At 39.0% G+C, this 11,735-nt stretch overlaps 2 protein-coding genes across 4 annotated transcripts; one reads left to right on the top strand and one right to left on the bottom strand.

Moving 5' to 3' along the window:
- Positions 1–1,365: 1,365 nt before the first annotated feature.
- Positions 1,366–5,040, top strand: LOC113781946 (nuclear transcription factor Y subunit B-6-like). The gene is made up of 2 exons (XM_027327825.1): positions 1,366–1,426; positions 4,301–5,040. Exons 1-2 carry the CDS (start codon positions 1,366–1,368, stop codon positions 5,038–5,040), a joined length of 801 nt encoding a protein of 266 aa, XP_027183626.1.
- A 2,139-nt stretch (positions 5,041–7,179) lies between these two features.
- Positions 7,180–11,050, bottom strand: LOC113783364 (tRNA (guanine(9)-N1)-methyltransferase). 3 transcript variants are annotated; one of them, XM_027329482.1, is made up of 4 exons: positions 10,502–11,050; positions 8,659–9,018; positions 7,512–7,729; positions 7,180–7,359 (listed from the first exon to the last, which is right to left on the bottom strand). In XM_027329482.1, exons 1-3 carry the CDS (start codon positions 10,904–10,906, stop codon positions 7,523–7,525), a joined length of 972 nt encoding a protein of 323 aa, XP_027185283.1. In that variant the 5' UTR covers positions 10,907–11,050; the 3' UTR covers positions 7,180–7,359; positions 7,512–7,522. The 3 variants fall into 3 exon arrangements, with proteins under 3 accessions (XP_027185283.1, XP_027185282.1, XP_027185281.1); XM_027329481.1 differs by having other exon boundaries at positions 7,180–7,729; positions 10,502–10,932; positions 10,986–11,032; XM_027329480.1 differs by having other exon boundaries at positions 7,180–7,729; positions 10,502–11,049.
- Positions 11,051–11,735: the final 685 nt, after the last annotated feature.

Below are 11,735 nucleotides of genomic sequence, written 5' to 3'. Positions count from 1 at the left end.
GAGGTTTCTAGTGAGAATTTTCTTTTTCTCATAGAGGTTTTTAGCGAGAATTTTCTAATTTTTTCTTATTTTGTTGTTATATCTAAATTTATTTCAGATTTAGTTGTCAAATCTGAAATTTTATTGGGATATTGAATCTATTCCGTCAGATGTAATCATCATCATTAGAGTTTAAAGCGTTGATTAGCAAAATTTGCGATTGCAACATGTATAGAAGGGAGCTGCATCGATTTATCTTGTTAGAAGACAAATTGACAATTTCTTATACTTTTAGATCTGTTCAAAATATTTCAGATCCATTATATCTATTAAAGTGCACATCTATTATTTCTAGTGTATGTTAATCTGCCATTAAGACAACGATATAAATCAAATCGTACTGGACGATTTTTAGCAATTCATTAATAAAATTCAGGGGCAAAAGATCTGAATAACTCTCAAACTATAGAGTTGGCCAACTCTTAATCCTTTAACTATTAGGTCACGGACTCATCACATGATTAATTTTTAAAGGACAAATTTTGCAATTCACTGATTACGTTCATACCAAAAGTAAAGAATGACTAACTCCAACCTCCTCTTTGTGGATTTGGGTTTGCAAAACGTGAAAATCTAAGTGGGTTTTGTAATTAAAGGTCAATGACCCCGGCCCTTTAATAAATGAATCATTAGTGCTCATGTGATGAGGCAACTGTAATCGCCAATCAACCACGAGCGAGCAAGATAATGGGCGCTGAAAGCAGGTTTGACAGCCCGACGACCGATAAATGACCTCTCTCTATGGACTATGCATGCATGAGCATGAGCATGAGATGACCTGGATGCTTACTGCTACTGGTGTCTGGCTCCGAGTGAAGGAAGGCGGAAGCCCCATTTCATCCCCACTCCCCAGGCTCGAAAAGTTGAATTGGAATTGGAAATATAAGCATAAGCTGCTGAAAATGAAAACAAAAGCAGTTAACACAGGCAGGCCTGCTTAGCTAAGCTTTTCTCCTGGCGGTCAAATGCACCCAGTGCTGGCCAACTGTGAAGAAGCCCCTCCTCTCCTCTGTCTGTTGCTAATCCTACCGGCGAATACAAACGTCTCGTCCACCACGCCTCGATGCCACGTGGAGCATCCCTTTCCTCTCTTGCTCACCATTATAAATAAAAGCCACTTGCCATCTGCAGATCACCATCTTCTTCCACCAACTAGCACTCTAGCTACTCCTCTAACTTCTCCATCCATCCACATATATATATATATATATACACACACACACACACACACGTATTCATACCGCAGATCAAAATTCTTGTGTTCTTTGTGTGTGTGTGAAATAAAGTCCTACAACAAAGACACAGAAAAGGGTACTGGGAGATCTGATGGAACTTGGAGGAAATGGAGGCTTCACTGGGTACCGCAGGTTCCCCCAACCAAACTCCGGTAAAGAACTAGCTACTAAAAGATATCGAATTTTTATATTCTGAATAAAAATGCTGCATTGACAATTTCTTTTTCTTTCCTCACCTCAGATTGAGCCAACTAAACGCACGGCTTTCTTTAGGCAACATCACACTATTACTTCATGCACATGATTTGATCCCCCCGTTTTTTTTTTTTCTACATTTTTGTTTCATTTTATATACTATATACTTAGATATGGTTTTGGGTTTTTCTTATATATTACACACCGACAAACAAGAAGAAGGATTAAGGAAGCATCTTTGATTCTGAAATTGAAAGGACATGAGAGCAAGTTTAGCCGTATCCCATTCCCATGGGGTGCCGTCAATGTTCATTTGCATCCGCATATACAGCAATAGTATCTATATGTTCCACAGTTCTAGTCTTCAACTACTGTTTTTTAAGTAAGATATAGCAGCCTCGACTGTCTCTGAGATTACTCTCTTGTCCGTGCATCACTTTAATTGCTCTTCCTGTCGAACCGTATACACATAGCTCCCTAGCTAGCTAATTCATGTACTAATAAATCAGGACAGGCTCCTAACAATTCAACTAATACATCTCACTTTTCCCCAACCTGTTCATAGCATGGAATGGTGTGGGGTATGTAGCTCATTTTAGTATAATGATAGATCAGCGGGCGTTCCAACCCCCGGTTCTATGTATACACTACCACTGTATGGAGTCGGGAATCTGGAGACGCATTATTATAATTGATGTTATTAAGTACACACGAAAGAGAGGTAGGAGAAAAAGCAACAAAAAAAACTACAGAGTCTCTCGATCACAGAAAAGAAAGGAACTTCTGTTCCGGCCGGGGTACACTATATGACTCTGCAGAGCTGCAAATATGCGATTGGAGCTGATGTATTCATTTGTCAAAAAGGGCAAAGGGGACACAAGTGGCATGCATGCAGTAGTGTTTGATATTCATCTCTCCTTAATAAAACGAACACTTGTCACTCATGCACTCTCCTGCGCGACTTATAATATCTTCCCGACTCCATTTTGTATCCCTGTTAGTGTTGAGTTAGGTTCCATTTTCTGGCATTCCATTTGGCCTGCAGTCCGGGGGACATCTTCACTAACAACAGCAAGTAGGAATTGAATATACTTTTAATGCTTCTGGATTCCTAGCGGTTGAACTCTAGTCGTCTATGGACAGACTCTGACCCTAATCATCTGCATATATATATATATATATATGTGTGTGTGTGTATATATATATATGATCGGTCCTGATGTGTAGTAGTACTGCTGCTTGGACAATCCCGGTGTATGTTGTTTCTTTGTTAGTCAGGATTAAAACTTTAAACCTCAAATTTAACGTACAACACAACACTGATGATATGCATCATATACAAGTACTTTCTGCACGCATGCCTTTTAAATTTAACTACATTCGACAAGAATCTGTGTCTACTGCAATTTTTTCAGCATTCATATTAGTACTTGTCTTTCTAGGAGGAGGAGTAGTAGTAAGTTTTTTTTTTTTTTTTGGCAAAATTTAAGCTTTCTGATCATCAGTAATTAAACCGCTCCTAGTTTAAAATACTAGCTAGATGCAATGCTTTCATGTCATGTTAAAAGGTCCTACTGGCTTAGCCATGAGTACTGGAAGTCTGAAACTCTGGGAGTCTCTGGCTACTTACGGCTTTGTCTGGAGTAGTAAAGTAAATGGTGGTGACTGTGTTAAATAGACGGAGGATTATGTGTAGATACGAGACAAAAGATTGATGACGGCAACTTGAAACTGGAACCGCTCCTGTTACGTCGTCGTCTTCCTCGTTGTCGTTGTATGGAACCTGGACGGTTTCCTCCTCCGAGAACTTTTTAACTTTTTTTTGAGTAAGGTTAAAAATACAAATGGAGTCACAAATGTTCCAAGACTCTCCTCTCCTCTGAATTTTTTGTCGTTGATGCTGCTTGGCCCAAATTCCACGTGCTCTTTTAGTTTCATTTCCTTTATAGTTATAATTTTGACTTAAGATGTCATTTTTCTTGGTTTTATTAATTTTTATCATTAACTTCTCTGCCGGTGCCTGTTGATCGATCACACTCAAAACGAGTCTAAAATCAAACAAATATTTCTTTTCAAAAAAATGAAAAAAAAATTAATAAAAAGGAGAAAATTATGGGCATGGTTATTCATGATCTTATTAGTATATACTAGTACTACACAGAATATAGTAGAACCATACTACGTAGTGTTCATTAACTAGAGATTAACGTGATGATACTGGTAATTTTGAGGTGTTAATTTTGGGGCGTGGAAAAGAAACCACAAAAGAGAGAGAGAGAGATACGATTGAGGAGCCCATCGGGGTCAGCTCAGCCGGTGAACCCATGGGATATTCCTCGTGGTGGCACAGGTTCAAGTCTGGCTTCACATATCGCCTGGGTGCTCTTGGGGGGCGGGGTACACAGGTGCAGAGGGATTAATCGAGCCCCTTATGGATTGACCCGAACACCCTCTGTTGACAAAAAAAAAAAAAAAAGAGAGACGATTGATGATGCTGTTCATGATTTAATAAGGCCACAACACAAGTGTCTAACTTATGGAAGTAGTATATATGTATATATGATTTAGAAATTATTTAGTAGCAAGCAATATTTATTAATTTGCAGCTGAAGACTAATTACTTTAGCACTCTAATCCAACCTTTGATTACATGAAGGAAGGAAGGAAGGAGCGCCAAAGGATCATTTTTGGAGTGCAAATATATCTTTTACTTTACTACTACTAGTACACCTTAATTGAAAGTTTTTTTTTTAAATAAATTTTTATTGTTCTTTTTTTTAAAAAAAAATATATTAATTAAGAATATGGTCAATTGGCGTATGCATACCCAGGGATGACGAGAGCAGCAGAGATAAGCATGGGACTGCCATCTAAAACAAGCCATAATACTCCACCATCGTCCTCGTCCTCGTCCCCTGCCGCCGCTGCTGATCATACGATGATGGACGGTGAATGCACGGTCCGGGAGCAAGACAGGTTCATGCCAATAGCTAACGTGATCAGAATCATGCGTAAGATCCTTCCCCCACATGCTAAGATCTCCGATGATGCCAAGGAAACTATCCAGGAATGTGTATCGGAGTACATTAGCTTCATCACCGGAGAAGCCAATGAGCGTTGCCAGCGCGAGCAGCGAAAGACTATCACTGCTGAGGACGTGCTTTGGGCCATGAGTAAGCTTGGCTTCGATGACTACATTGAGCCTCTAACCCTATATCTCCACCGCTTTCGTGAGTTCGACGGCGGTGAGCGTGGCTCTCTAAGGGCCGCTCATGATCTTGCAGTGGGGAAGAGGGCAAATATTGATCATCTAGCTGCAGCTGCTGGCTTCGGATTAGGAGGCGGAGGCTTTGCAACCTATCCCCCGCCTCATTTTCACTTGCCTCATCACCCTCCTTTAGTCGCTGCTGGCTTCTTCACCACCGCTGCTGTTCCATTTCACATGAACGGGTTTCTCAAAGATCCATCCTCAACCGGAGGGGGCCAAGCAACTTCTTCCCAGGCTACTGCTGCTGTGGTGGCTAATGACGGTGGTCATCAAGAACAAGCATTTGACAACTGCAAGGAGTAGTACGTACTAATAATGCAGGTAATTAATAATTGATCAGCGGCTGGCTGCATGGGGTGGTGATCATAATTATTTTGGATCTTGTTGTGTATGTGGTATCTATCAATTGACATTAATTTGTTGTTCTACTTTGTGTTATTAATCTATCTAGTTCAATGCAGGCACTGTTATGTTATGTTATGTTGTTTTGGCAAAATTTGGTCCGTCTAACCTCTTCGCTTTTCAATGGAATATTCGAAATGGTGGGGTGGAAGTGAACTTGTAATAGGATGTTTATTTTAATCACCTTTTTTGCATTCACACGGATCATCCATGAAAACAGACGAGCATAAACTGTTGCTTGAGTAATACTTAGCAGTTTCAGTTCGGTTCATTAGTCAAACTAGGGCTTGTCTTTGGAAATTTAATATAAGAAATTTATATGATCGAAATGATTAACCTAAGTGTCCAAATTTCTTCAAGGAAAAATGGCCATATTTATTTATTTATTTATTGGGAAAGACAGAGTTCCATTCCTCCAAACTTGATAAATCTAAATAAATAAATTGGTATTTAGTGTGTATTCGAGTACACAAAATCTTAACGAGTGTACACAAAATTATATATAATGCATGTTGCAAACAATTCTTGATATTTTCGAGTTTAAATGTTTCGTTAAACGACCACGAATTGCGGGGTTCGGATCAATTTGCTCATTACATTAACGAAACTTCTGTGAGCTCAAACAAGCATGAATCCTCAATAATATTGGTAAAAGGGATAATTAATTGCAGAAACCTCCCCTGAGGTTTTTGCAATTACTAACACTCATCTCCCTTGTCTAAATTTTGCAATTACTAACACTCATCTCCCTTGTAATTTAGACAATAGCACTTACCATCCCTTGAACTTAAGGTTTGTGTTGCAGATTTATTAGTCAACGCCAGAAAAGTTACAATTCAAAAAAATTTTAAGAAGTGAGATGAAAAATTTGTACCGCATTTGCCCTTCGTGCTGCTTGCCAAGTTATATTATTAATTAACAGAAGAAGAATGACAAAATCAGCGTTTACTAGATTTGTGGTGCATACATAGTAGTAGGCTGCATGAATCCGTGCTCTAACAAAGACACGAGTTTAATTTACTGCATGAATCATTTGCCCCGTTCGAATGTGTCCCTCCCAGTTAGGTAAATTAATCGAAGATGACCATAGCAGAGTTTGCTTCCTCCATGTCTATCTTGGAATAGCCAGTTCACATTAATATAAATTAATATCTTTGGCACTAAAAATTAAAAAAGAAGAAAGAAGAATAAAGAACGGGTCTTATGATATCCCACCCCCCATTCATTCATGTGTGTCAGGATTTACATAAAATGAGCAATAGCGAACCCTTTTGTTTGGACTTTGGAGGAGCTATCAAAGTCATGTTCGTTTGAATGGAGAAGTTAAGGTGTTGGAGAATGTTGCGGACATGGACTGGTCGAGCAGACAAAGAGGTTGCCATTGCACGTGTAAGGATGATTGCCCAGATCAATTGCATTCAGGCTTCAAGACTAAAATTGTACTATATTCTATCTGTTCTTCAAATTTTGTTCTCTCAATCTAGAGGAGGTTGAGAAGCAGTACCAGGGTGAACTAGAGGAGGTTTTGAAATAGAAATGATTTGGGTAGATATATTTGTACAAGTTCTCTTTATACTTATTTTAGTAGAAACTCCATAATGGCTAATAATGGCTAAAACTCACAGGTAATCTAGTTTGATTAATCACTCAATTTGTTGACAAAAAATAATTTTTCTATTCCAAAATTCTTTCATTATGTTTTGCAATTAATTAGGGTATAAAAGTAAAATCGTACAATTTATTATTAGTAATAGGTCCAATTTCCTCCTAGGGGAGGTCAGTGCAATTTTAGAAATCATAGGGGAGGTGAGTGCTAGTATCAGAAACCTCTGGAATTATCCCTTGGTAAAACTGGCTCATTGAAAGCTCTAAAGTATATCACATGCTATGGGCCAACTCTTCGTACATTACACATTTGCAAAAATATGATCATAACGCTGGAGTATTTCTCTTGCAGTTGCTCATGTCAGCCAAAATAATAAAATGGTACGAATAGATTGACTAGACTGAAAGAAAGCCAAATGAGAGAGAGTTCAGAAGTTTGCAGCTTCAAAAGAAACTTTAAGTAAAAGTGAATTCTTAACAAGAAAGAATTCAACTAAAGAATTATGTATCTGTTAATCGACTTGATATCCTTCATCTGCCAGCCAAGCAAAGTTGCTTGTGCCTTAGATATCCATTAATTATCTCAACTGAGCACCTCAACCATGACATTTAAACCTATTCAAGCAAATCAGGGGGGGAAAAAAAAGAAAGAGAAAAGACAGTAAGGAGATTCTGCCTGCTGTAAGCTTCATTTGACCGCAAAACTTTCTTCCTTGAATAAATACAAGTATTTTTGAACAGCAAAGAAGAATCTGATGCAAAACTACCTCCCGCATGGTTAAGGCCCTTGAGTTTCAATGCACTGCCTTTTCATCTCCAGCTCATCTCCCTCACCATCAACCTCCTCTTCTGTATCATGTTCATTGTCTTCTGACCCAGTCCCACATCTTTTTCTTTGAGGAATCACCTGGAAGAATGAAGCCTTCCAATCCCCTGTTTCTAGGTACTTGAGGAGTATCTCTACCACCTGATTTACAGTGAGGACCTGCGCTCAGGTAGTGAGAAGCATTATTTTACAAGACACATGGAACATTTTACATTTTGAGACAACTTCAAAGTGATTTCTTATAGTAAGTGCCCAAACATTACCCTCCTGAAAAGTGGTCAATTATCCCATATCACTAATACAAAGCTGAAAAAGACAGAACTCTTCCACCCAATGATATACAAAAACACTTTACTAACTGAGAAGCATCCAGCAATCAAGGGGAAGTTGTGTAGCATATCTCGCGACATTACCACAGAATCTTTCTCGAGAATAAAGTACTATAATTTATACTACCAAGTCATCATAAACAATATCAAAATCCCAAATGCAGAGAAGGCAACATATTGTTTAAAAACCAAGGCTTCTATACATATAAGTGGACTTGCATGTGGCGAAAATGCAGATACACAAAAAAGACTCTACCTGGCAGCATCAAAATCCTTTCTCCAACATCCCCATTCCCACAGTGGTACATCCCCATTCTCATAGTGGTACTGAGTCTGTTAGGGATAGCTATCTCTGGTGAACAAACTAAAGCCACTAAGAATTCCTTAGATTCCTAAAAAGGCAACACATTGAGGTGGAAGAAACCAGGAATACAAAGTAGCATAGGTGACAACAGTATGTCTGGCTCATGCTATTCTTGAGCACGATTCTAACGAAACACAACTATGATGCAACACACTCCATGTAGTTATTATACGAAGGCAACTAATACGGTTAGGATAACAATGTGGAGGTCCAGCAAAATCTCTCATCAAAATGCGCATCTTCATCCGGAAAGTAAGTCCAACATGTTCTCATACTAAAATAAATAAACATACAAATCATGATGAGAAATTTTTCTTAAGGTTAACCAGCAAAATGTTATTCCTGATGTCCAGTAATGAATTCCAGTTGGAATAAAATAAGCAAATTGGATATACCTGAGAACTAGACATCTTAAGGTAATTCCCTATAGGGAGCTTCGCTGTCTGAATGCCCTGATCTTTTGCTTTCTTCAAGGTTATCCCTTTCCACCGATTCCGGTCTACCATTCCACCAATAATATATACTTTCTTTGGATCGAGGTCATCTAGTTCGGTTTCTGAGTCAGCTGTGAGGTACACCAGGTTATCCTTCTGATGTTGGAAAGCTTCAACATATGGGCGACTCTCCTTATCGATTACCCACTTCTCATATCCTGGGAGCCTTTGCAGTTGGCTCTGCATTTCTCCTTGACAGCCAGTCAACCAAAGACGGGCAGGACATGGACATCTTCCATTTACAGCATAACAGTACATAATCTGCAAAAAGACAAATCCATTATTACCTTGTTCATATTAAGTTTATTAGCCCTCTGCAGTTGACCAGAAATTGAAACTTAACCCATAGAAGTGTCTTGGAATTCCATCGCAGGATTATGGCAAGTAAAAAGATGCTCCAAAAGCGTAAAGACCAAAGCCTTTCTTAATTGAGTTAAGTTGTTCAGAGATAAGCAAAAACTGAAACCTAGTCCGGAACATGCATTGGCAGATAAAATCAGGTTATGAAGAAATCCATGCCATACATGTATATTCGCCAATCTCGAGCACACCAAATATTTTTCTGTTCCACTTTTTCCTCTTAAGATCACTCCATAAGTCCAATTTAATTTATTTAAAATGCACTCAACTAAGGCTACAGGATAAGCAAAAGAATTAATCATAATTCAGCACAGAGAATGGGTCTGAGGAGAAAAGTAAGTGAGCTGCAAAATAGGAGAACTGGAACAATACTACATGGAACAGTCAGATTCTAGCAAATACCTTTAGGAAGTGTTGTGTTTAAAAAACGAGAAGGAATTAGTTGGCCTCGGCATAAGGTGAAGGATTCTTCTCTTTCTAATTAGCAGGTGTATATCATGGCAAAAGCATTAATCACAATAGTAAAGGCGCTTGAAAGGAAATGGAGATGACATTTTGAACCTGCACGAGGTTCAAAGACTCTGATAAAGCAGCAATGGGTGTTGTTGGCATACCAAATGTGCTCCCTTCTCCCTCAACAGAGAGAAACGGAGAAACTTCATAAGAAAACAAGCATCAACATAATTTGGATGTATAGAATTCATTTTAGAAGAACATTTGGCAACCTCTCTAACCATTGACAAGAGCTGTAATATCGCTTGTATTGTGCTCGCGGTTGTGCATTGAAATCAGAATAATACGTCATTCATAGTCCATTCTCAAAGTCAACGCAAATCAGAGTTCATATGAGATACGACATGCTCGGTCAATTTCTAAAGAATGCTCAAGTTTTCTCCCTCTCATTCTCAAGGTGGGGGAGAGAGAGAGAGGGGGGGGGGGGGGGGGAGGAGAAGAAGTGAATGCTTACCTTGAATAGCCAAAGCTTGCCAAGTAACAAGGTGATTTATGTTAACCAAGGGAAAGGACAGGAATGAAAAAGAGAGAACAGGTGATACTGGATAGAGTTGGAAGCATGGGCTAGCTATCATGGATTTCCATTTCCTGCATCTCATGATACATACAGAATCGTGTATGAATCAATAAAGAAGCAAAGAAAGGGCCAATGGATTTCCAGATGCCGAATACATAACAGAAAGCACCAAGACTTGTCTTTTGCTAACTCCATAAGTTTGACAACTGGGGATGAAACTATATTTTCTAGTTTGAAGTGGTGAAGTGCAGGCAAAGACTTATAACATAAACAAAATCCAACATTAATCTATCCCCTGAAGAAAAATAAAAGGAAACGAAATCACGGGGAAAGTTATAAGTAAGAAATAGGGACCTGTTGAACGAGGCTGTTGAGTTGAGCAGGATTCATGAGATGGGAAAACTCGAGATCAATAACGATATTGTGGCCATTGACTCTGGCATTATTCAGCCTCTCTAACTTGCTCTCTTTCTCCTCGCACCGCTTCTCCATCCTCTCTTTTCTTAACCCCTTTCTGGACTCAATGAGCTTCTGCCTCTCCTCTTCGCTCCCTAAGCTCCCAAGTTTCTCTTCCCACTCCCTTTTCTTGCGTTCAGCTTCCCTCTTCTTGTGTTCCTTTATCATCGCCTTCTTCTCCGCCTTCTTTGCCTCCCACCTTTGCTGCTTCAACAACTTCTTCCGGGCATTCTTCGACAGCGGCTCTGGGGACTCCACGGGGCCGGCGTTATGGTCGGGTTGCTGCGGAGACTCAGACTCCATTCGAGGATCAAACCAAGCTCGCTTACCCAGCCAGCTTAAAGCCAGCCTTATGCGCTCAACACAGGAGGAGGCTCTTTACGACGACGTACTTATCAGCGTTCAATTACAGGCGATCTCCGCCTTGAATTCCATCCATGGGATGGGACTCCAAAATTTGCCCCATTTAGGTTTGGTTTGGACTTTCGACCCAAATGGTGGCAACTTTCATACTGTCTTGGCCCAAAGTGGGACATATTACTGATATGAAAGCATGGGCTCTATCTATGTTCACTTTCTTTGGTTCTCTCTTTTTTTTTTTTTTTTTTTTTTATAATATTACGTGCTGAAGTTGAGATTGTGGTTTACAGGTAGACAATTTCATACGGATAGTAACATTTAGCAATGTGAAAAAGAGGTGCATGTGATGGGATAAGAAGGGCTAAGTCCACACTCCATTTTAGCTAAATATTTCATACTGCTAAATAGCTGCTGCACTCAAGTTGCCTTGCAATAGAGGGCAGGACAAGACAACCATTTCGTTACAATTCTTTTATGGCCAGTTTGTCAGTTAATGGTAGAAAAAAGAAATCTTAATTTATACGAGAAAAGAAAGGGTATGAAAAAAGAGAACATGTTTTAATTTTGTTTGAAGGTGACGAAAAATGAATTTGAATATAAATATCATTAAAATGTTTATATAGAATCATTCAAGAAGGTAAAAGTTGATATTTTCAAAAAATTACTCCAACTTTTCATTCAAATTCGGCGCGTGTATGTATGAATTTTAGTATATATATATATATTTTTTTTATCAACACAGAGGTGTTCGGTCAATCTTTACAGAGCCCGA

This window comes from Coffea eugenioides, chromosome 9, assembly GCF_003713205.1.
Source record: "Coffea eugenioides isolate CCC68of chromosome 9, Ceug_1.0, whole genome shotgun sequence".
Classification (NCBI taxonomy): Eukaryota; Viridiplantae; Streptophyta; class Magnoliopsida; order Gentianales; family Rubiaceae; genus Coffea; species Coffea eugenioides.
Note: the sequence above shows the minus strand (reverse complement) of the source record. Positions and strands in the feature narration are given on the sequence as shown.